The sequence below is a fragment of the Semicossyphus pulcher genome, unplaced genomic scaffold (assembly GCF_022749685.1).
Source record: "Semicossyphus pulcher isolate SPU_LCO1_2020_fin unplaced genomic scaffold, fSemPul1.0.p SCAF_5, whole genome shotgun sequence".
Lineage (NCBI taxonomy): Eukaryota > Metazoa > Chordata > Actinopteri > Labriformes > Labridae > Semicossyphus > Semicossyphus pulcher.
This window is the reverse complement of record NW_027211726.1, coordinates 18,569,300-18,594,399: the sequence shown is the minus strand read 5'-3', so window position 1 is coordinate 18,594,399 and position 25,100 is coordinate 18,569,300. Positions and strand designations below refer to the sequence as shown.

At 40.6% G+C, this 25,100-nt stretch overlaps 1 protein-coding gene across 1 annotated transcript in view; it reads left to right on the top strand.

The window, feature by feature from the left end:
* vps50 (VPS50 EARP/GARPII complex subunit) overlaps nt 1-24,853 on the top strand; it is a 115,559-nt gene extending 90,706 nt beyond the window's left edge. The window contains exons 23-28 of the mRNA XM_069681800.1: nt 10,982-11,130; nt 14,970-15,066; nt 15,919-16,077; nt 19,356-19,477; nt 22,987-23,176; nt 23,271-24,853. Of these exons, the coding sequence (XP_069537901.1) occupies nt 10,982-11,130; nt 14,970-15,066; nt 15,919-16,077; nt 19,356-19,477; nt 22,987-23,176; nt 23,271-23,390 (837 nt within the window). The 3' untranslated portion in view covers nt 23,391-24,853. The remainder of the gene's footprint in view (nt 1-10,981; nt 11,131-14,969; nt 15,067-15,918; nt 16,078-19,355; nt 19,478-22,986; nt 23,177-23,270) is intronic.
* Nucleotides 24,854-25,100: the final 247 nt, after the last annotated feature.

Below are 25,100 nucleotides of genomic sequence, written 5' to 3'. Positions count from 1 at the left end.
CTGGGGAAAACCCGTTTCAGCATTAAAACCTCGCAGGCAGAAACAAAACTTGTTTTCCCCTCTCTCCTGTCCACAGAATACAAAGGTCCTCAAGGACATTGACATTGATGTTTGCACTCTCAGGCGAGCTGTCCTTTCTCAAACACTGCATGTTTGTAAAGCTGACAAAATCCAGTAAAGAAATTCTTCCCCGAAGGGTTTGGGGTAACGTTGCTTTCCAAAATTCCTAATCAAATTATAGGTTGGCTTCAAATAAATGCATTGCTGTGAAATGTCTCTTGTAGAAGTTATATTCCAATTTTTCTCTTTGGCATTAACACACATTAGCATTCTCTAGTGACACCAGAAATAGCTTTTTAAACTTTATATGCTGGAAGGTGCCATTACTTCAACATTGTGACCAACTCTAATGTTTTGTACCTTTCACATTAATTATTGATCAGTGATGAAGTCAAGGACAAAGACACCACAGCATGACTTAGAGAGGGCTGTAAAAATGACAAAGGAACAAAGAGTGCAAGAGAGTAGTTTGACCTTAACTGCTGCTGTGGAGTCAGACAGACGAAGAAATACAACAGAGAACACATAGAAGACCAGAGGTATGAAAAATATACATTAGTATACATTACTATGCAATACGACACGGCACCATACGATACAATACAATACAATACATCACTATACAATAGGGTACATTACTATACGATACGGTACATCACTATATGATACGGTGCGATACGATACAATACATTACTATACAATATGATACATTACTTTACCTAACGAAACGACACCATATAATGCAATACGACGCGTTATGATATGATACGATACAATACGATAGGATACATTACTATACGATATGGTGCAAAACGATATGGTACATTACTATACCATAAGGTACATTACTATACGATAGGGTACATTACTATACGATACTGTGCAATATGATACGATACATCACTATACAATACAGTGCAATATGATACAATACATTACTATACGATAGGGTACATTACTATACGATACGGTACAATACGATACATTACCATACGATACAGTACATTACTATACGATAAGGTACAATACGGTACATTACTATACAATACGGGACATTACTATACAATACAGTACATTGCTATATGATATGGTACATTACTATACAGTATGGGACATTACTATATGATACAGTATGGTATGGTACGGAATATACCATATACTTTATCGTCCCCAAAGGGACATTTGTCATGCTGCATACATTTAGATGCCTCAACATGTCAACATGTTAACAGAGTAGCACATACCAATGACAACCACAAACAACACACATTGCATATTTAGGTTTTAGACAGGTTTGGTTTGTTGTGATGTCTTTTTGCCAGTAAATTAGCTTTTCCTTTCAACATTTAAACATGATGAAACGGTAGCATGCCTTTCTCAGTGCTGTAACTTATTCCGTCCCTCACACACTCACAGAGTTCATTAGCAATTGTAAGACTTATAATTGTAAGTCTATAAGAAGAACCAAAATCTCTTTCTCACAGAATTATTCTGTATTCTGTTCATATGTCATATGGAGGGTATGGAAATTGCTATCAATAGGTTTTAAGTAATTAAAGTACCCTTGACCTTTGACAGAGGTGTATTATCCTGTAAGTTAAAGGTTTTAATTAACTCAGTATGTCTAGTGCCTTAGTGTTGTTAAGTGGCATCCCGAGGCAGAGTGGTCTCTATTAAAAACACTGAAACTATCTGTCTGTCACCGCAAGTTTTTACTCTCCGTTTAGCAAAAAAGGTCCTAAAATGGTTCATTAACTTCAGGGTCCCTTTTATCTGAGCACCAGTGCCAGACAGATAATTAAAACACGACGAGCTCACAAAGAAAAGAATTGTTCTCTCCCTCCAGACCTGCTTTACGGCCTCTATTTTGTTACTTTATGTCAGATTACACCGAGCAGTCAGACACCCACGCAGATATCTCCTTTTCTCTTATACAATGGAGAAAAGTACATTTTATTTTTGAGGCTCGTTGGTGAACTTTGATTATTTGTCTCATGAAGTTTTTCAAAGTGTAATAAAATGAAAGACATTAGCTGCTGTTATGGATAGGGGAGATGGAAAAAATGTTTGTCCTTAGCTAGTCCTATGCACCAAGGCTTGTTAGCTCTAGCTTGACGCACTAACTGCTGAGGGCTAACTGCTAGCATAGCAGAAAGGCTCTCAGTCAGACTGTATTTGAAGCTGCTTTGACAAGCTTGGCTAGTTAAATAATACAAGTTTGTGTGATGTTTTCTAGCAGGAGACATGTTAATGTTCATTGATATGCGACCTAGCCACATATCTGTGTCCCAATTCAGGGGCTGCAGCCTTCAAAAGACGTATCTGAAGGCTGATTGCGTCACAGTGGTGCATCGAAGGCTGTCCCATTTCAAAGGCTCCTACAGATGCAGCCGACAAATGATCCATCAGGTGCATCCTTTGGGGCCAAACGTATCCTGAGATCCATTGTGCAACAATGAAAACTTTTTGGTTTCAACTCAACTGAATAGCTAGTGATACAAAAATGAAAGGGGCTTGAAACTCATTATCTGTTAAAATGAGTTACGTGCCTGTTGCTAGGCAACAGGAGCAGCGTTTGGTGACGCAAGGGTAAGGCAGGGAACAGCTGGAACAGCAGGAAATCCTCCATAGACCAGACTGTCTCATTTCAGTTCGGCCTTAGCGTTCTACACAGGCTACAAATGACTCATCCTTTGTAGACGGTGTCCTTCAAAGGATGCAGCCCCTGAATTAAGACACCGCTATTCTGTCATAGTTGCTGATGCTCAAGTATCTTGTCCACTTACTGGTAGCTAGCTGTAGAAAACTTGACTAAAAATGCTAAAGCTAGTTATTTTCTGTCCCATTCTTGTTTTGTAAAGTGTCTAGAATTAGGTGGCCTGATCAACTAACTCATTTACAGTTAGAAGTTGAAATAATTTCACTGCATTTTAGTGTCTTTTATCAATACATAAGACATGATAACCAGTGTTGTTACAAATTATTAAAATGGAACATTTCATAGCAGTTAAAAAGGGCTGTTTCACTCTGCATCTGGTGCACATCTTCATGGTTAGACTCACATTCTGAGAATACTGTCCTCTAAAAGTCATCACACACAAAATGAAAGAATTAATTAAGTTTATCAATTATTTAATATTTTATTTGATTACTTCTGTGTCAAACAGTATTTAAATTAGAGCACATTTGCTGCAGGTTCGGAAGAAATCTTAATTATTGTTGTGTTATCAGTACCTCCCACCACCTTTGTGATTACATGATTTACATAATTGTGAAGATTATTTAATAGAGCGTGTTTGAAGAAATATTATTGAATCGTTCTCTTATAAAGAAGCTAGCTACAAAACATGGTGCATATTCTTTAAAACGTGGTTGTAGTCTTCTCTTAGGTCACCAATGGTAATTTTTCAAGCAGCACTTCGGTGCAGCCGGCTGCAGCCGGCCTCCTGGCTTGTTTTCAGACGGTTACTTGATTCAGGATGTGCTATCAGCAGACTCTGTGCTAGTGTTGAACAAATTGTACCCTGCAGTGCATCCACCTTGGAGGATGCCAACCTTGTTTATTTCCTGCAGAGCTTGAAATTTGCTTTTTGGTCCCTCTTGCTAGTGTGGCTGCCGGTCTTAGGAGTACCCAGCCTTTCTGAATGCTCCAAATGCAAAACATGTTTTTCATGTAATGGAATGTAATAAAAAGAGAGTGTAGCTGTAGCATGATTTTTAATGTGTTCATCACACAATATGTTGCTAAGTATGTAAAACTTCTAAGTGAACATTATTAGCAGATAAATAAATTGAAATTGTGCTTTTAACACCTCTGAATCAGCTGTAGCGTCTTATCTTTGTAACTGTAGCAAATTTCAAAATAAAAGCCTGTTCATGTGCCAGAGCAGGTTTTACTTTGGAAATTGGTCTACCCTTTTTTTAAATCACAGATTTTGCAGATACTATGTTGTTGGAAATACTCATATTCCAACACTATTTAAACACGTTTTGTGAGTGATATGCTCTTCGTAAGTGAGCGATAGTGACAAAGGTGTACCTCTTCAGTGCAGCCTAATTAGAAGATAAAATGCAAACTGTCGTCATAGAGACAGAATCACCCAGCTAGACTTATTAAGAAATCATTCTAACTTTCCATACGGTAATTTTTCTCCTATTGTTTGCTATGGCTCACTTCACTGCTTTATCTCTGGTGCTTTTGCGGAGCTCTGTCTGTGTCGGTGTTAAACTCAGTGTGCTTATGTAAATGATCATTACCTCCTGTCTCCATGTCTTCACAGTGAGAAATGAAAACAAGCATATTTTCCTTCCTATAACCTTCCAAATCGATATCACTCGTATTGAAAAGGAGCCGCCTCTGGCTGTTGCACAGTTTCCTCTGAAAACTTGTGTGAATATCTCCTGAGTGTGTACTCTGACTTTGAGACCGCGCTGGAAACTGCGACAGATACAAGTGGGAGCGTTTCATTGTGGAGCTGGAGCTGCCATGCTCGGATGCACATGACATATTTTGTGCACAGAGGAAATCATTCATACGTTGTAATGATAAACTCAATGCAGCGTCCTGCCACTGCTAATACAGGATTCATGCTAATGTTGCTTTTCTCATAACTTTGATTGATTTTCCTTTTTTTTCTTTCCCTTATTGTAAACCGGAAGCTATTTACACTGAATCCACTTCATCTAATGCAACATGCTAATGACGGAAATGTCAACTCTTCAATCTTAGACTAATGAGTATTTACTGTGGCATGATGCAGATGTGTATGAAAGATTATGTGTGATTTAAAGAGGGTATTATGCTGTTTCACATTTTAAGACATAATGTTACAATGTCGGATGTCCAGACTAAACGTGGGTGAGGTTTAAAATCTGTAGGTAAAAGTATGTTGGAGTAATCCCCAGGCTTCTCGGCTCAGTCTGCAGGCTGCTGTGAACGCCAGGTTTCTCACAGTTTTTTCTACACACTGCACTTTATGATGTCACAAAGTGCAGCCTCAGCAGGCTTCAGAGAGCTGGCCAATCAGAAGAAAGTGGGCTTGTAGGAGTGGGGTTTCTTAAAGGGACAGAGCTGACTGAGTTGTTTCAGGCAGAGGCCGTATGAAGGCCTGCACAGAGCACCAGTGTGAGAAAAAATGAGTTTTTTTAACTATAATTTATGCTAAGCTACTCCACAGGTATCACAGCGTGAAATATGAAGCTTGAAATTAGCATAATACCCCCCCTTTAATATTATGCAAAATCAAGAAAACCCTCATTGTGTGGATAAAATCAGAGAAAGGTTTAGATTTTTTTCTCTATTTTTCCAGAAAAAAAACTTAAAAGACGAGTCCATTATCAAAATATTTATATTTTAAGAATACACTCTTTAGCCTCTGTGGAACACCAGAAGGAATTCACTTATCATTCTAACAGTTGTCATCTTGTAGTTTTTGAACATCACCACGGACCAAATATCATCCGTCTTTATAACAAATAAACCAAACTCCCTTTTGGAAAAGCGATTCCATTATTTATCTCAGTGAGTCAGCAGAGAAACCGCTGCGAAGGTTTGAACTCCTCCTAAATATCTTCAGCAGCTGCAGGATGTAAATCAAAGAGAGTTTGACCTCCTCACTATAAGTCATGCCGTATGGAAAGCTCTGCTTCATCCCCACTTTTTCAGGCTCTCGTACGACTTTGAAAAGTCGATCGCTGATGCTTAATTTGTCCAATATGGCATTCCTTTGTTTGAACTTGGCAACGCAGGCACATGGAGGGAGTTTGCTTTGCTCTCGCTGAAGTTATTTGTCATTTTGATCGAGTGTCGTCATAAAAATCATCATTTTTTATCAGTTGTATCTTTGATGATATCAAATAAGCAATAAAATACAGCACAATTGAAAGCAGCAGGTTTGTAATGATGACTGAGAGTTAATGTCTTTATTTGTGAAGCTATTCTTTTTTTAAAGATCATTTTTTTAACCTGTTTTTTGATAAATCTGAGGTTTCCAGCAGCAAGAACCTTTATTGTCTTTCATTTGTAGAAGTGTATTGAGAGAAAAATAAGCCTCATATTCAGATGCACCAAAGGGCAACGACAGTGGGGAATTATGTTAAAGCTATTCAATCAATTCATGTTTGCATATTGTGCATATAATGATTGAGCATCTTGTGTGTTACATTCAGGGTGCATGTTGCCGAAAGCAGGCATGGAGAACTTGTGAGAATAGTCTTTGCTTTCTCGCCTCACAATCAGGAGTGTACTTACATAAACCCCTAAATGTCATGGGTGTTTTTCCCCCCACTATTTTCTTTTCAGTCTTTCTTTTACCTGCAGAATCCCCGCTGAGTTCTACGCAGTTGGAAAAGACACACAACTTTTCTCCTGACGCTCTCTCAGAAGTTTTATGCTGCAGGGGTTCAGTCAATGAAAGGTCAAGCCTCATGTGGAGTAATTAAAAATAGACCAAGCCAGACTCTGCAGTAATGTCAGAGTAATGCAAGGGGGGTTCATTTGATTCACACAAAGGACAATATACAGCTAACCTGTGTTCAAATACAGATTACAAAATACCTAAAGACCGTTTGTACGCTCTGTGTCCCCTGCAGAAACAGATCCTAAAAAAAGAAACAGTTCAAAGAAATTAATTTTAATCCCGAGATGTTGTAAACAACCACAATTCACAGATTCTGCTTAAACATGCAAAGTCTGTAGGCAAAGGACCAGATTTTGGTATCTGAAGTGTTCAGGTTACCGTTTTTTTAATGCACTTGTAGTCCGAGTAGTATTGACCAATCACGTATCAGCAGGAAATAAAGTCTGTGTGGAGAGCAAAATGGGCGAAACGCAATCCACCGTAGCGAAATCTCGGCCTCCACCGGCGGTCACCTGCCGATGATTTAGCTTTTTATCATTCTCTATGTAAGGGATAACTGTGTGGTTAGAGCTGCATCCCTAGCAACAGTCTGTTCTTCATAGCAACGGTCTGTTATCAAGAAATAGCAGACCTCAGAATGCAGGTGCAGCAAACATTCTGCTCTTACAGGTCATATCCTAACTCCAGCTCCATTCTCGCTTATCAGCTTGCTAGTCAAGCTGTAAACAATGCAACGGACAGAAAGGAAGTCTTAGTCTGAAGTCCTTTATCGCTAAACGCTGGCTACGCCAGAAGCCTTGAAAAAGTTGCCCATCGCTACCAAAGGCTGCATCGTCGGGTTCCAAGATACTGGACTGTACTGAAACACCACTTGTGTTCAATGTCGCAACTAAACTATTTAAGAACAACAACAAGGAGGACAGTGGTAGTTCTCTACAATATATCATTGTATTTGTGTGTTTGTTGGTCTGGCACGTCGCCATCCATATGGCCACCATCCGCTAATTATCATGTTCCAAATCTTCAATCATTTGTCACAAATCTCTGTTAAAGTGGGTACTAATGGGTTTTCTGGATTAAGTCCATAACCACAAAACATTTGTCATGTTTATTTGCTGTAAAGTGGAAGAAATGTCTTTGACTTTTGTTGGCTTTAACCCTTCTCTGTCATCAGTGACCTAGCTGGCGTTACAGCTTTAAATGTATTGAATAACATTGACTTTTTGTTACGTAAAATAAGTTAGAGAAGCATCATATATTTTTCATATCACATATTTTTTAGCATCATTAACACCTTAAAGACCAGCTCCAGTCATGTAGTAAGACATAACATGTTCTGTTTGAAAAAATAAATAAATGTTTTTTCTGCTAAATATGTTTAATTACCTTGTTGTAAAAAATCTTGCCAAAGCATCTCCTCCTTCTTCCTCATTAAGAATTCCTGAATCTGCATAGTCCCCGCCCACTATGCACATTTCCAACCGTCCCCTTTGTAGTGAAAACAAAACACGTCTCTGCCATCGTTTAGTGGCAACTTAGCTAGCTTGAACAAAATTACGATGACGGTTACAGCTGGCTCGCGCATTGCTGAAGTGGTTGCCATAGGTTACACATAATGATATGCATAGCGTCACCCCGTCCATTAACTGGATTGGCTCCTCAGGTTTGTGACGTCATAAACCTGCCAATCTGAAAACGTGGTGTTCAGCCTGTCCTTGGTACACTGCAGTTTAAAAGCAGATGGAGATGACTGCTGATGTTGACCACACGAGAAACAGCACATGGAGATGTTTACAAGGTTAAACACTTGATTTTCACTGGAGGGGGTCTTTAAAAAATCCTGATAAAATGGCTTCATAATATATTTCTTTTACTTGGAGCTTCCTTTGTCCACCCTTTGCCCTGAGATTAAAATAACTACACGATCAGCTGGTTCAGCTGTAAAAAGGCCAAAGAATGTCGGGAGGTTCTGCTCTGCTGCTCTGCAGCCTGCTACAAAAGAGAGAACGTCTGCAGTGAACAAAAACATCAGTATTTACTTTTCCTCCTGCCCTTTCTGTTCCGGCTGCACAGACGTCAGACGAGGGAAGTTTGCTGCTTGTGATTTAGTCTGAGGAACAATGAGTCACTGGTTTATTATCAGTTATGAATTCTGCTTTTAAAGTCTTCATATTTAAAATGTTATTTAAAGTCATCTAATATTTGATTTAATAACATGTGCTGAGGCGTGTTTAATTTAATTTAATATCTTATTAACTCATGTTCCTCCTTATAAATAGCAGTAATATTTACAGAGACTTTCTCTAGGGAGTTATTTATTTCACTCTCTCAAAGCCAGCAGATTCTATCCACTGTACAGTAAAAGTAATCTAATTCAATCTTCTGACTGTGATAAAGTTTTATTTTCAGACTGATTAAGGTCTTCTGCGAGGCGGAACATTTGATTGAATGCAGAGAGATAACGCGCCGAGGTTCTGGAAAGGTTGCCACACAGTCGGAGGCGGTGAGAGAGCAGCAGGTCTGAAGCATACATTTTTAGCAGGGCTGCATACTTTGCATTTTTGTTCTGTATGCTAAGCTCTTTATATTTATCTTTTTGTGAGGGTCATAAAACATCCTCCTCTTAAAACTGTCTACAAGCTCTGAGTTTTTATGAAGCATTTATTTGTACATATTTCCTCGATTTCCACACTTCTAAAACAGCTCCTCTGTACTCGCTGCAGCCTCACTATTACAAGCCGTCCACTGGTCGTGTGGAGTAACGCTGCTCGTACACTACATTAGACCCAGATTGCGCAGGAGTGCAGTGTGTAAGTGGATGCTACGCTACAGCATTAATAGCTTCCATTCGTTCATTACCTGTGTGATTGCTATTGATCTCGCAGAAGCTGTTCCAAAGCCGTACATGCCGGTGTGATACGTCATGAGAGCCGGACGTGCCTTATAGAAAACACCACCCTCCTGTGTGCAGTCTCAGTGGCTTTGTATGCAAATGTAGATTATTGTGATTGATGGGACGGGATTTAGGGTGAAATATTTCTCTTTCTATTCAATTGTTTTTCAAATGAAGGGATAAAAGGCTCGCTGGGTGGAGACGTGGAGCGGAATATTTCAGAAGGAAGATAAATGTTTGCTGTGGAGGAGTGTTTGGTCAGCGGGATTTTAAGGTGTTCCAAAAGGTTGATTGAATTGTAGATTATGCTTACATACCGGCATGCATCTACATTTTGTCTTCATTTTGCAAGTTAAACATTTGATGTGTCGAGTGAGCTTTTAAGGTTACAGTAGGACATTTATCTTCCTCAGATACCCTGCTCCCTGGTTATTTCACACCCCTCTTTGCTGCTTTGAATAATAATAATTTACATTTACAGAAATATTGCATAACAGGGCCAAAGCGTCTTCAATAAAGAGGTATGGGAGGTGAATCATTTCACGTCTCAACCATAGACTGTATAAATAATGGGAGTAGCCAATGTCACCCATTGGTTTCTGGATTGCGTAAATAAAGCCGAGATATGGCCGCCGCCATGTTGGTTTACTGGAGTCAAGTGACCATATTTGGATGAGAGGGCGGTGCTGGAGAGGAGTGAGACTGTTTATCAAAGCTAAACAGTCTGTGACTCTGGTCGACTCATTAGCTTGTGAATGAGCTAGTTTACCTTCGTGTCTCTGTTTGTGACGGTGACTGACTGCTGGTGTTTATTTATAAGACTAAAGATGTAGCGGACTCGCCGCTTGATCGCCTGCTGAGAGAGCAGTGGGTGAACGACACGTACCAGGAAGCGTAAAATAACCAATCTTCTAATCACTACCTTCCGCTGTAAAGCCAAAAAATCCTGACTCCTATTTACTGGCCAACAAATAAACAAATGTATGATAAACACTGAACAGCTATAGCGAGCACAGTATACCTGCTACTTAGTGCTAAAAATATATCATTACAGTAATACAAGCATTTAACTCACCGAAAAGCTGGAGCTCAGACTTCTTGCACAGCCATAAAGTTCCTCAAATCCCACAGAGAGAGAGACAGATTATCTGTCCGAACTTTGAATGAAAAAATCCCCCAAAAATCCCCAAAAGTCTCCAACAACACAAACAGGTGAAGTTAAGCTCAGTGTCTGTGTCTGTGTTGACGTCTAGCAGACAGCCAGCAGGATCCACCTGTCAATCAAGTGATCCGACCCCTTTGATGTAAGGCTTAATATAATTAAACGGGTGAGTTCACCCCCCGTAGAGTTATCTTGAACAATAAAATTATCTATTTATAACTAAATGGGTTTTTGTACCAGGCTGTAAACATGTTAATTTTCTGCTGTAAAAATTGGCATTTTCCCATCTGCTGTAATGTTATTTCTTGTTTTCTGGAGCCTCGAGTGGCCACTCAAGGAACTGCCGTTTTTTGCACTTCTGCATTTGATTCATTTTTCAACACCGAATGTTGCTGCTTGGTTTCATTAAAGTATCTCTCAAAGCTGAAAAGGCGAAACAAAAACATTTACATGTACATTTTTAACTCTGCGTGCCCTTTTTTGTCCTCTCACCCGTGTGTCTTCCAGGAAGCGTCGGGGGAGAACGCAGGTGTCCACGGTCCGGCAGAGGACAGGAAGGAGAAGGTGCCCAGCCCCCATCTGAGCCAACTGGTGGTCCTCACCAACAGCGGCACCCTTTACGGCCTCGCTCAGCGGGTGGTGGCCACCGAGTCTCTGTAAGAACTCTCTGCACCACGCTCCAGATAATTACCACACATTACATAACCTGTGCTATAATTAAAGCAATTATAAAGTAATCAATGTAATGACACCTGAAGACTCACAGCAGAATAGGTCTTTATTCCCTCTGGTATAGGGGGAAAGATTGTGAAAACAGGGCTTTGGCGTCATCACTCGTGTGTTCTGACTGTGTGATGTAACTCTGCGGTTACGTTCATCAAAGCGTTTTCCCTGATCATGTTAAAGAGGCGCTTCCCGCTCGCTGCCTCGCCTCAAGGTGCTCATAATTTCATTAGTGTTACAGAACCTGGCTATGAGACATTTACTGGACCCGCAGCGTGTTTGAGTGAGGTGCCATTCTAGCATTCTCCCTATAGTTTACCATAGCTTGCTGATTTATTCACCTGTGTAGTTATTCGCCCCTTTTTGCCATTATAGCAACACACTGCACAAAAGCACCCTCATACATAATTTGGTCAAAACACCGTCGTTGCTGACTCTTAGACATGAGAAGTCTGTAATGTACAAGTGTTTCATAATGAAAGTCTGTATACCGAAGGGGGCCAGATGGACAAAACAGCTGAATAGGCTAACTCTCTTTCACACAAACATTTGGGTGTATAGGAGGCAGACAGCGAGGGCAGAAGAATGATCCAAAGTAAAAGATTCAAAGTGCAGAGGTGAGGTAAAGTGAAAATCTGCTCAGGGAGAGAGACGGCGGACTTTTTCCGTGCAGAACTGCATGAAAAGTTTCTGCACCAGAAAAACACCTCTGACATCTTCAGCATCTCACATCAAATCATCTTGGATTTTAACGTCCAAGTGGATGAACCAAAGAGGCAGCAGAGACCTCTGATGAAATGAAAGAAAAGACCTCCTTTAGGTGCTCCCTTCGCTGTTCTTCAGGTGTTGAATTTAAATAAGTGTGATCAGATAAAACTGCAGGGTGGCCTCCTTTTTTTCCCCCCGCACCGCTCCGTGTTGCGGAGGTAAACACAAGCTGCTGCAGCTAACCTTAATGGGATTTTCTCTGCTCCATGAAAAGAAAAGATGTCCACTGTGCTCATTTATGGGCTGCCGGCTGCGTTTAGTGTAGTGCCTCCAGATGCAGTGTAAACCAGGCAGCACTTATTAATATTAATTATTGCTTTTCATATAAAGATTCCTGTTGGGGTTACTGTTATTTGCTGCAGATGGTCGGTTTTGGAGCTTCAGTAATAGCTCAATTATTGAATTAATCAGCAGTGAAGTGTTTGGAAATTACATAGACTGAACCCAAGGCTCACAATGTTCTGTGTTTTAATAATCTTACCTTAAAACAAACTGTTTTAATGAGATGAAAAAACAAATCAGAAAATGTTTCAGAAAGAAACAGAGAAAATGAGCTGCTGATTAGCAGAATGATACGGTGGCGATTTCCATTAAAGGAAACAGGCTGCACATTCAGAAACACGAGCAAAAGTCCAAAACAAATGCAACAATGGAAACAAAAAAGTGCTGCAAAAAGCCAAAGCAAATGCGCTGCAAACACAGGAACAATGCAAAGTCAAAAACACACAAACCCAGAAAACACATGTAGCAGCAGGATTGCCCTTGTCAGCCACCGTAGAATAAGCAACAAGTTACCAAATAATTCAGAAACAACTTTTACTCTTATTTTCAAAATCATATGTCAGGCTCTTTTGATATCTACGGAAGCCCCGAGCGGACATGCATCCATACATTTGATCTACTCTGTTTTCCCGTGATGACGAGTAATTCCAAGTTGTTTTCTTGAGATCTTTATCTCGTTTTCCCAGGACAACAAAACTTGTTTTTTCGTGATAACAGGATAATTTTTCGGCGATCTAGAATCTCGAGAAAACAACTTGAAATGACTTGTTATAACAGGAAAGTGGTGTTAATAAAATGTATGGATGCTGGCTGGCCTAACTGCAGCCTAAAGAACTTGTAGTACAGCGATGGCTTCCTCTGTAATATCAGAACTACTTCAAAGATAGTACTTGAATAAATGTACGTATTGGATGGCTAGCTCTGAACTGAGATCGGGAGGGGGGTAGAGGGCTAAGCCGCCGTGGGGGGTGGGGGTGGTAGGGTGGCAAGGTGGGATGGCAGGAAGGGTGGGGGGGAAAGGGTTGAAAAAACAGATGTAATGTGACATGCTTGTTGACCTTTGTTCAATAAAAAAGCAACTGGATGCATGTCTGCTTAGGGCTTCCGTAGATATCCAAAATAAACATACATTTTCTAATCTGAATAGAAACTGAGTATTATATTAACTAAGATCTGTTATTTTAAATTATTTTAATTTGAGTAATACCCATTCAAATATCAGGCAAATATCATATACTCTCTGATAACAGCCTATTAAATGTGTATTTGTGCTTATGCTGGCCTGTAATTATAAACTGTTTATTTAGAAAGGGGTCATTATTATTTGTCAAACAGAGAGCTCTGACTTTAGGATGAAATCGTTCACTTTGATTGAGTTCAGTCCAAAATAGTTTTAAAGGGCCGAACAGAGTTTGGAGGCCAGACAGACACTAGTCACTGGGACGTTTTTGTCTGTTTTTTAGTCTTCTCTGAAACTGCACTGTCTAATCAGTTGTGTTCTTGTTGACCTGTAACAGTAAAGACATCACTGCAGCAGTCGTGCTTGTTTTTGTTTAGTGCACAGAAACCCTTCAGAGCCATCGATCAGCCCGAGTCAGAGGGACTTTATTATGTCAGACCTGGATCCACAGTAGAAATGAGTGTTAGTTCTGTCTGCATTGATTTTTTGTGTGTCCTGTCTGTCTTCTTCTGCTGCTTTGCTCGGCCTCGGTATATTTAAGGGTCATTTAATCCATTCATTGTAAGAGCTGCAGCCTGATTTGTTGGATGTCAATGATACTTTGCCTGGTGAGGTGTGAGGCTTGAAGATGTGGAGCTAACAACACTGGAGTCTATTCTAACTTAATTATTCATTAGATTAGACTGTAGAGACCACGAGGGAGGAATTGGATTTCAGCAGCAGTGGAGGATCCACTTCTGACACGTTTATTGCTATTGTGTCCGACAAGAGAGGCTGAGCTTTAATATTAGAAGCTTTATGTATATAAAGATGGATGACACGTCTCCATCTATTCTCACTGCACTTATTTGAACCCAAAATACCACCAAGGCGGGCGCTGCCATTTTGTGCTAGTGACGTCTTTTGGAGCCAGAGAACGGCGGGTGGAGCTACGGTAACAAAGTCCCGCCCCTCCCGCTAACCAAAACACACGTATAACTTACCGGAAAATACGGCAAAGATCCTGCATGTCAGCAGAACAGCTTCTTGTGTTGGTCAGAAGCTCACAGATATGAACTTCACTGACTGTAGTGATTGTTTTAGTTAAGTTTCCTCTCGCCGTTCGTCTTCTAATCTTCTAATCCAGAACAGCTCGGCTGCAGGAGCTGTATTGATCAACAGAGCTGTCAATCATCCTTTTTACAGCATCAAATAACTAATTGGAGGAGGCGGGCTTTATGACCTATACTGCAGCCAGTCAGTAGGGGGCACTCAAAATGTTTTGGCTTCACTTTTAGGGAGCCGTCATGTCGGCCATCTTTTAGTGCAGTCTATGGTTTGAGCGATCTGTATTCATGTGCTGCTCTGGGAAAAGATTTAAGTTGGTCTCTAATTGTAAGTTGCTACAATTCAATCAAAAGTAATATCAGCTTTGTTTAATGGATGTGTCACTCCTGAAAAACACAAAAACAAGCAGTAATTTTCTTTTTGTCGCACCAAAATATTTTGCCACCGCTGAGCTGAATTTAATGTCTGTTTCTGTGTGTTTTGTTATTTTCTCAGTGTGTTTCTGGCTGAACAATTTGAATCCCTCCAGTCCCACCTGGACACGATGATGCCGGCAGCCAAGAAGCCTTTCCTGCAACAGTTTTATTCCCAGGTATGCTTTCAAACTCTCCCTGAAGTCTGTGTAAGTCCATTAAGTTTAAATACTTCTGTCACTGTTGGGCCCTGGTAATGTAGGGCTGTAACATCTGGTAATAGAGGTACCAAACTTAAAGGGCCAGTTGGCAGATTTTCAACCTCAGTCCTATCATGCTATTATGGGGAGCGAATGCCATTATGGTAGAAAAAAATGCAGTTTGGCTCTGTGCCTTTAGAGGACGCTATCTGCTTCTTCAATGGGCCCTGGAAAACCTTCACCAGACTACGTAAAACCAGGGCCAGGGAGCTCGCTAAACTACATCTCTTATGCCCGCCTCCGATGTCATGTCTCATTCAAAATCATCAGGTTTGAAATGCAGGCTGCAGACCTGAAGATTTTTTAGATGATCCACCGGTATATTCTCATCATATGAGCCATTGCCTGCAGCGAAAATTATTTCACACCAGCGTCTCTCACTGGGCCGTTCCTCTCAGAGGGAGGGGTGCAATGCACGCTTTTCTTTGCTTACAAATGACAATATGACTGTAACGCAGCAGTCAGTCCAGTTCTTGATCAACAAAGAAGAAAAACATCACTTAAAACCAGGCAGGCAGCTCTTTACCTGTGGTTTTTGTTGTTGTTGTTGTGACTCATACACAATGTCACTTAACATTTGAAATGTTCAGGTCCACAGACAGGTCTGATACCCCAAACGTCAAATGAATGTCATGTCCTATGATTTGATTATTGTGCGCATGATGACGTCATCGTACCTGCACAAAATTCAGAGACTTTCATGTCTGCCTCTCGACTGTTTGCTGCTTCTTTCATAACACACAAACATGTTTACTCCCTTCCTCCTTTCAGACTGTGTCGACAGCCAGCGAACTCCGGAAACCTATTTACTGGATTGTCGCAGCGAAGGCCATCGACTACGAGCAAATGTTGCTCATGATGACGGGAGTTAAATGGGACATTAGGGAGATAATGTCACAGCATAATGTATACGTGGACGCCCTGTTAAAGGTAATGTTGCATAACAGATGTGTAGGTGACTGTTGATGTAACATGTGATGTGCTATAATGTCTGTTAGTGGTTTATGAATAGAGCGACAGATGGAAATGTACTCTTCCTACAATGATGAGAGTGAGACAATGGATTGGTCATGGCTAATGTGTTAGCCAACACTGGCAGACATTGAGCTACATTTATTGATTAATGTAGAGGCGTCATCCATTTTTATATAGAGTCATTGTGCTGACTGGACAACCAAAACAACACGCTAAAAGACACTTAAACACCCTCTAAAGATATGAGGGAAGGCAGAGTCAGTTGAATATAAACTATGATATCGATGTCACTGATATTTAAATTGCCTCTTTTTCTGTTTAGCTGTATTTTACATTCCAGTGTCTATTCATTTTACCCAAACAGTCCACTGCAGCCCTCTCAGTGTCGTGAAATATCTATGAACAATAAGTAAGAACACACAAAAGGCAACTAACATTTGTTTTTAAAATGTAATCTGGGTTATCCTTCTATTATCTGTCGTTTACATAACACTTCCCTCTTAAAGTCAGGAACTATTAAATATCTTGTCCTGTTTGAATTAATTCAGGAACTTTTGTCATAAATTATTTGGGACGGGGTGAATAATTTAGCAAAGGGTGAGCTGATGAGTCGAATGCAGATCTCTGCTGAAGTTTCAGCTGTGTTAAAAATATTCGCACCCAGTGGTCGCAGGTGTATTTTTCTGGAACTGGAAGTTTTACGAAATGTGTCTTTATGTATGCTGGCCACTTACCCCATTATACATTTTTCATTGGGTTGGAAGGCCCGGTTGTGTCACCTCAGAGACAGAGAGGTCTGAAGGGCTCGCGGTGGTGTGAAATCCTGAGCAGGGCAGCACCAGTCCCAATATGTGCATCAGAATATCTTATCGCTGCTGATTAAATCACACTTTAAAGTTGGAGTTGATGACTAAATATATACAGATCCAATCAGAGTTAGTTATGTGCTGATGAGAACTCAAACTCACCTTTGAACCCCTGAACGGCTCGTAAATCTTTGCTTCAGCTTTGCAGTTGAGTCCATTAATTTACTCTACGAGCTAGCTCTCCCTAATGAGTTAATCTCTGTCTCACCGGTCTGATTTAAACGCTGAACCGTGTCAAAATGTTCTGACTTGATGCATATTACAACTAGCATGTACTTTCCCCCATCAGGCACTAATAGCCTCTGCCAACTTGTCAGACGTGCATATGGATTGCGTTATGTGCACTGATTTAACAGAATGTGCTACATTTTGTCGAACTGCACATGGGAGAATCTTTTATTCATGAATTCAGGTTGATCAGTGGCATTCAACAATGGCATTGATTTGCATATAAAGTGGCGAGGAAATGCAGCAGCCTCAGAATGACTTCATTGACAAAGTGCTTAAGTCAGACACCATTGTGGGACTGTTTGTGAATGAATAGCATTTCATTATTTGGAGCAGAATTAATGTCGCTATGCCGAAAAATTCAGGTTCATTTTTCTTAGACACACTAGAAAAACATATACTTTTCCTCAGACACATCCATCATATGTCCTCATGTATTGCAATGTGTTCCCTAATCAGCAACATCATATCATAATAGTATAATGTCATACATAATTAAAGATATCAGAGTGCAGTTAATACACAGCATGTGTTTGCACAGTACAGGAGTGTGGGGGTTTAACATCGTGATGTTAGTATGTTAGAGGGCTCCTCTGTTGATAAGCTAAAGAGAGAAGTTAGCATTGCCAATTTGCCCAAACTAAGCTGCAACAGTTTTTTTTATGATTGATTACTCTGTTGATAGGTTTTCAACTAACTAAGGCTTGTAAGAAATATAAAAAATGTTGATTAGTGTTTCCCAAATGTAATGTAATGTATAGTACTGTATCGTATAGTAATTTAGGTTACCGTATCCTATTGTAATGTATCGTACTGTATTGTATCGTAATGTATCGTACCCTATCGTACCGTTTCCTACCATTTCTTACCGTATTCTACTGTATCGTACCGTATCGTATCGTACCGTATCATAATGTATCATACCATATCGTACCATATCGTAATGTATCGCACCGTATCGTACCGTATCCTACTGTATCGTAATGTATCATACCATATCGTACCATATCATAATGTATCGTACGGTATCGTACCATATCATACCTTATCGTACCGTATCCTACTGTATCGTAATGTATCGTACCTTATTGTAATGTATCATACCATATCGTACCATATCGTAATGTATTGTACCGTATCGTACCTTATCCTACCGTAACGTAATGTATCGTACCATTTTGTACCGTTTCGTACCGTATCGTACCGTATCGTACCGTATCGTACAATTTCCTACCGTATCCTACTGTATCGTAATGTATCGTACCGTATCGTAATGTATCGTACCGTATCGTACCATATCGTACCGTATCGTACCGTATCGTACCGTATCGTACCATATCGTACAATATCGTACCGTATCGTATTGTACCGTTACCCTGCAATTCCCATGTCTGTATCCTCATATTTCCAGAAGGATATAGACTTTCATGGAGGAGTAAAGGACCTGGAAAATATTCACATTTTATTCACTGTAATCAGAGAAGTCTCATGCAAATACACAAACTGGTTAATCAATTATCACAATACTTGCTGATTAGTTTTTTATTGATGACTTATCAAGGAATAAATTACTTCAATTAATTGTTGCAGCTCTAGAATAGTGAGATACCTACAGCAATGATTATACTACATTCGTCATATGTATTATAAGAGCCAAAAGGTCGACTAAGGAGTTGCTGTAAGAGCTCAAAAAGTGAATGAATGAGTCCAGTTGGGATGTTTCAAACCTGAGTACAGTGTTCAGCGGCGCTCAAATGATTTGTTTAAGCGCATGATTTGCGGTTTGGTGGATTCATACTTCCTGCCCCCGTCTGCTCAGGCCATCAGGATGTTGTGTACATCAGTCCAGACGGCAAAATCACTAAACTAGCTCAGTTGACCCAGACAAACTTCAGGCTGCTTAGTTGAGACAAGAACTATTTAAGCCTCGGTTGATATGATTTACTCATTGTTCGGGAAGACTTTTATTTCGTTAATGCCAGTTGAGACACAAAAGTTGCATTGGCCTTATAATGGCTTGTTCTTGCTGCAGTGCAATGTAATTTACCTCGAACAAGCTTCTAACATGCTTTTACCTTTAAATATTATGAGTATGTCTTTATAGTACAATGTGTTAACACTGTGCTTCTTGTCTTCCAGGAGTTTGAGCAATTCAACAAGCGGCTGGGAGATGTTTCCAGACATGTGCGCATCCCGCTGCCCGTGTCTAACGTTCTGTGGGAGCACTGCATCCGCCTGGCCAACAGGACTCTAGTAGAAGGGTGAGAAAGTTATTAAACATGTTCAACATTGAGGAGATTTTTGCAGCCTTGCATGAATCTGTCTCTCTTACGTTGTATTATTTTCAGAATCAGAAATACTTAAAGTGTACCCGGGGGAAATTTGCGCATTACAGTTGCTCTGATACAGAGCATGAAATGTAGGGAATAAAGCATGAAATATTGGGAATAGAGAAATATAGCAAATATAAATACAAGTAAGAAATACTTAAAACATGTGCATTATAAATGCAATAAAAAGTAAAGACAGAAGAAAGTATGTTTTAAGGATTTTAGTAAGTTTTAGTAGGATTTGGAAGCAGAGGTAGTTTAGACAGGTTTGGAGTTCTTCTAACTTCACCTGAACATGACAGGCGTCTCTGCACACTCTGTGGATTTCTACTTATTCCGCCTAAAAGTGCAAGTTTAGACAGCAGCTTTCCCTCGGTTCAGTTTGTAACGCTCAGCTTTCCCACACGGGTACCATCCATCTATTTATATCTACAAAACACATGTGCATGTACACGTTTGAGTGTAGGACTGTTGTCATAACAAACATGTCAAAGCTCTGAGGTCAAGTATATTGAAAACATCTGTGCTATAAAAGCATGTTTACCGTAACCTACTTGAGTATCTTTAATTGTAGTATATTTTGGCTGTTAGATGGCTGTTTTTACCCGATTTGAATGAATTTAGTATCCACTAAATATAGAATATATTGACGGTTATTGTCAGTTTAGTAAACGCCTCAGTCAGCAGGGAGGTTTTGTGTATTAAATATTTATGTAGGTTCGTTTTAAAAGGTAATTTGGTGCTGTTGATAGTGGAGGAGACATTGCTACAGAGAGACTGCACATCCGCATTTTAGCAGTACGGTTTATTCATAATACTATTTCACAGTTTCAGACCTGTAGAAGGTGGGTTGATTTGGGGGTCTTGTCTTGTTATGACAGCCCTCTTTGCTACTCTCAGGTTACTGCATCCCCAAGGTTACCGTGTACTTGAGCGGCAACAGCAAACAGCATTCATGAATTATTGTATGAGAGGAAGCTTTGCCTTTCCAGCCTCAAAAATAAGCTTTACATAAACACAAGTAGAGACATTGTTTTCCTCGTCTTTGCGCCTTTTTAGCGTCTTTTTTTCTCTTGTGCTCATCCCTAAATCTGAACATCTGCACATCATCAATTAAAACAGAAAAAAAAAACACTTTCCAAAGAATGTTGTCAAGCCTCGTGAGGAACAGGGGAAATTACCTACAGTACACAAGAAACCTGGAGACTCTGCTGCCAAGTTCCTTTGGAGTAATCCCCACAGAAAACCACTCTGAGCTGCTGCCATCTTTTCTCTCTCCTCACGCTGGCAAACCTGCGCTTCACATCACTCCGGCTTCACCAAAAAAGCCCATCGGGGGATTGTATGACACAGGCCACTCTCACTAAACCTAAAAACCCTCTTGACACATCCCTTGTAATGCATTTCACCACTTTCTTCTTTTGTAAGCGAGCGATATGAGCGCTGATAGGTGACAGAACGGCAGTTTTTTTTTTCTCTCCGCACCTGCAATCCCTGCTGTCTCTTAACTCGGCGTCTGAGTGTCGGGTAAAAAGGCGAAAAATGCTTTTAGATTGAAGGTGTGATAAAAATCGGACTGGATGCACAGAAGCACTGAGTCATCGCGGCTGGATGGATGAGACACTAACAGCTCACAATTATCATGAGGTTACACACATTTTATTGAAAACACAAATCGTTGAGGGGTGCTAATTCGTGCGGGATACAGTGAAGATGTCGTTGGGGCTGACAATAAATGGTTTCTAAGTGGTTTAGTGTTTGCCAAGTGCTTGAAGAAGGAGAGAGAACATTGGGCATTAAGGATAGGAGGAAGGCTCGGCCTCACCCGCAAAGAAGAAGGGACATATTTACCTCCCAACAACACTTTTCTTCTTGTTGCGTAAGAGAACGTTTGAACCCTTTCCAACGTACAAACGGCTCATTACCACTGCAACGCTCTGCAAATTTCAACTGCTCTTCTGCTGCTGTACTTCTCCCTCCACACACACATAAACACACATATCTCCCACCCCTCTGGCACCACATGAAGACGGACTGGTCATATTTGTTTGTTTGTACTCCGGCTCGCTCAGCCTGTTATTCAATTTCTCCGTCCAGCGCTCGTCTCCCCTTGGAGGCTCGTAGAAAATGGCTCCGTTAGCAGTCTGAGCCGAAGCTCAAACACTCAGCACCGAACTCTGGCAGGCCCGACAAGTAAAGAGAGAGAGAGGGAGCAGACGAGGCAGAAAATGGAAACAGACGAGAGGAAAGCTGAAGTGTGAGACAGAGAGCGGAGCTGTCTGTTTGGTGTGTTAATGTACCGTAGATGTCGCACACGCTGACCCGCCAGTGGACAACAGGCCCCGCTGCCAAACACAAACAGAAACACACACTCTTGTCCAACTATTCACGAAACGAGAAAAAGGAACAAAACAAAGAATAAACGAAGGTATTATTCATGCTGTTGCAGCTCTTTTGTTTCCATTAATAAAAGGTTCTGCACTTGATTTTTAAAACGCAAATGGATTCCGAGTGTCTCCCATCATTTGCTAACCTAATTTACCAGTTCTTTGATTACTTTGCTGCAGGAGATTTGACAGCATTTAAATTTTGATAAGGAAATTGCACATGAGCTTAAACACTTTTATGCAATAACAAATTCACACTTGGGAGTTGAAATAATTGTAACACGACTTTCTTCCAAATATACAGAGGCCTCGATACATGTTTGATCACATGACCTGAAGTCCTCAATTCTACTGTGTGGTTTCAATTAAGTTATGTCATATTTAAAGACCAGCTCCAGTCATGTTTTCAGACAGAAATTATAATAAATTGTGTCTGACGTTACCTTGTAAAAGGCATCTCCTTCTTCGCCCTCATTAAAAATTCCCCAATCTGAATAGGCCCCGCCCACTATGCACATTTCCAACCGCCCCCTCCGTCATGAAAACAAAACACGTCTCTGCCATCGTTTAGTAGCAACTTGTTGAAACTTAGCTAGCTTGAAATGTTGTAATTAGCAGTAGTAACGTTAACGTTATCAGTCAGTAGTGAGTTTGCAAAACTTACAATGACGGTTACAGCTGGCTCGCTCCTCGCCAAAGTGGTTGCCATAGGTTACACATAATGATATGCATAGCGTCACCCCGTCCATTAACGGGCCAATCTGAAAACGTGTTGTTCAGCCTGTCCTTGGTACACTGCAGTTTAAAAGCAGCCATGGAGAAGACTGCTGATGTTGTCCCTGATATGTCTTGTAGCACATGAATAACACCACATGGAGATGTTTACAAGGTTAAACTCTTGATTTTCAGTGGAGGGGGTCTTTAAAGGAACAGTTACCCAATGAAATAACACATAATGTACCTGTTTTTCAATCATTTCCTACCTGAACCTAAATATTTAAGGCGATGCTAATAATGCTAATTTTCCTATCTGATGCTTCGTCCTCTCCGTAGCTATGCTAATGTGAAGAAATGCAGCAACGAGGGTCGGGCCCTGATGCAGCTCGACTTCCAACAGTTCCTCATGAAGCTGGAGAAGCTGACCGACCTGCGACCAATCCCCGACAAAGAGTTTGTGGAGACCTACATCAAGGCCTACTACCTGACGGAGAACGACATGGAGCAGTTTATCAAGAATCACAGGGTGAGACGGCGAAGCAATGTGAACATCTGCACTCTGTGTGTGAGGCAGCATGTGTGTGTGTTTTCCTGACCCACTGTTTGTGTGTCCCCTGCAGGAGTACTCCATGAAGCAGCTCGCCAACCTGGTGAACGTTTGTCTGGGCTCGCACATAAACAAGAAGGCTCGTCAGAAACTTCTGGCAGCCATCGATGACATTGACAGACCCAAAAGATAGATTGGACGACCGGAGCCGACCCCGAACGCATCACCCAGCCGCAGAGATGGACACTCCAGCAGAGGAGCTCGGCACAGAATGTCATCATTTACACTTTAATGTCCGGGTGTGTTCAACGAGTAGAGCTGCTGTATACATCGATGTAAAGCTAATGTGTTAGCCTAATGCTAATTAGCTGTTAATGTACGATTCTTGTGTGCTCAAAAACACAAACTGCCACTTGTTGGATTCACCTCATGGCGTACTGATGGGCAAAAATACTCCACCATCAAGCATGCATTAGTTGCTTTCTGAGTACAGACTGCGGATCATAATGCATGTGGTCGTGTTTTCATTTAACAAACAAGCTTTCCTGCAAATTGTCTGCAAACACAACGAATTCAGTCTCTTCACTGACCTTTAAAAAAAAGCCTGGAAACACAGGATCTAAAAGTGTGACGTGAAGCTGACCTGCAGGTGTTTATATGGATGTATTCTGACACAACTCCGTCCCAGAGGTCAAACAGAAACTTTGCTAATAGCATAATGCTAACTTTTGTAGTGATTTTGTCCAGATAACAGAATCAATATGAGGCTTTAACAGTTATAAACCTCCACTCTTTGATATCCAGCATCGTGCGTGGCTGAATGTGCCCCCTGATGGAGATGCAGTAGATGATTCACTTTGTTAATTCATTATATTCCACTTTATGTTTTCTCTCTGTATTATTTGACTTCAGGGTAACTGTTGTGCCTGACTGGATCTTTTTTTCTGTTTGTTTGTCCCTCGATTGTATAAATCTAATATAATAATGAATCTGAAAATAATATAAATTGCAGTAGTTAGCGTTAACATATTGTATACTGTATGTGCACCAGCTGCATCTGATTGTTTGCCATCCATCATATCTGCGTAGGAAATTATTTTAACATGCTCGGATGAGTTGTTGAAAAGTGCTTCAGTCTCCGGACTTCTCGCCGAGCAGTTTTGTTTTTTTATCAGTTTGTGCAGTCAGGTGCTGATGATGTGTTTTCTCATGAGTTAGTAACTGAACTGTGTCATGTACAAGAGCTTTTCTCTGCGGCTTTAACGCTCCCCCCGCCCTCATGTCGTCTCCATTAGTCCAGACCTGCGAGAGCCCAGATTGATTCCCTGAAAAAGAACTGAAGTTAGAGCTTTTGATACGGCTTCGTGTTTTCTGTGCAACTATTCCAAGAAGAAAACTGTAAATGTGAATGTTTTGAACAATGTCTGTATTTATTTCTCGCTTTGTGTCTTGTTTTTTTGGGGTTTTATATGATGATTGCTGGAAGTGTGCTGTCATTTATCACCTCTCGGCGTCCTGTAACTTATCAGCTGAAGCTAAATATTTAAACATTGTCCGATTATGTTAAGGGTCAAGTGCACTATAGTGAAAATAATCAGTAATCAGTGTTTAACTGTAAGTTGAACCAAAATGATTCTAACATAATAAACACACTAACAATGGACTCTTATTGTCTGTGTCATTCATACCAACTTCATCCCTTTAACCTGCATAAACCTGCTCTTAATCACACACAACCTTTCCCAGCAGTTTTACTCGAGCCATTTCTACCTTTCATAAGAATATATGAGTGCTACCTTTCAGCCATGCAGCATGTCGCTGCTAATGATGCTTTACTCAGCCAGGAGCGAGACGCTGTCCCGTTAATTAATGTGGCTTCCTGTGTGGTAACAGCCCCGCAGCC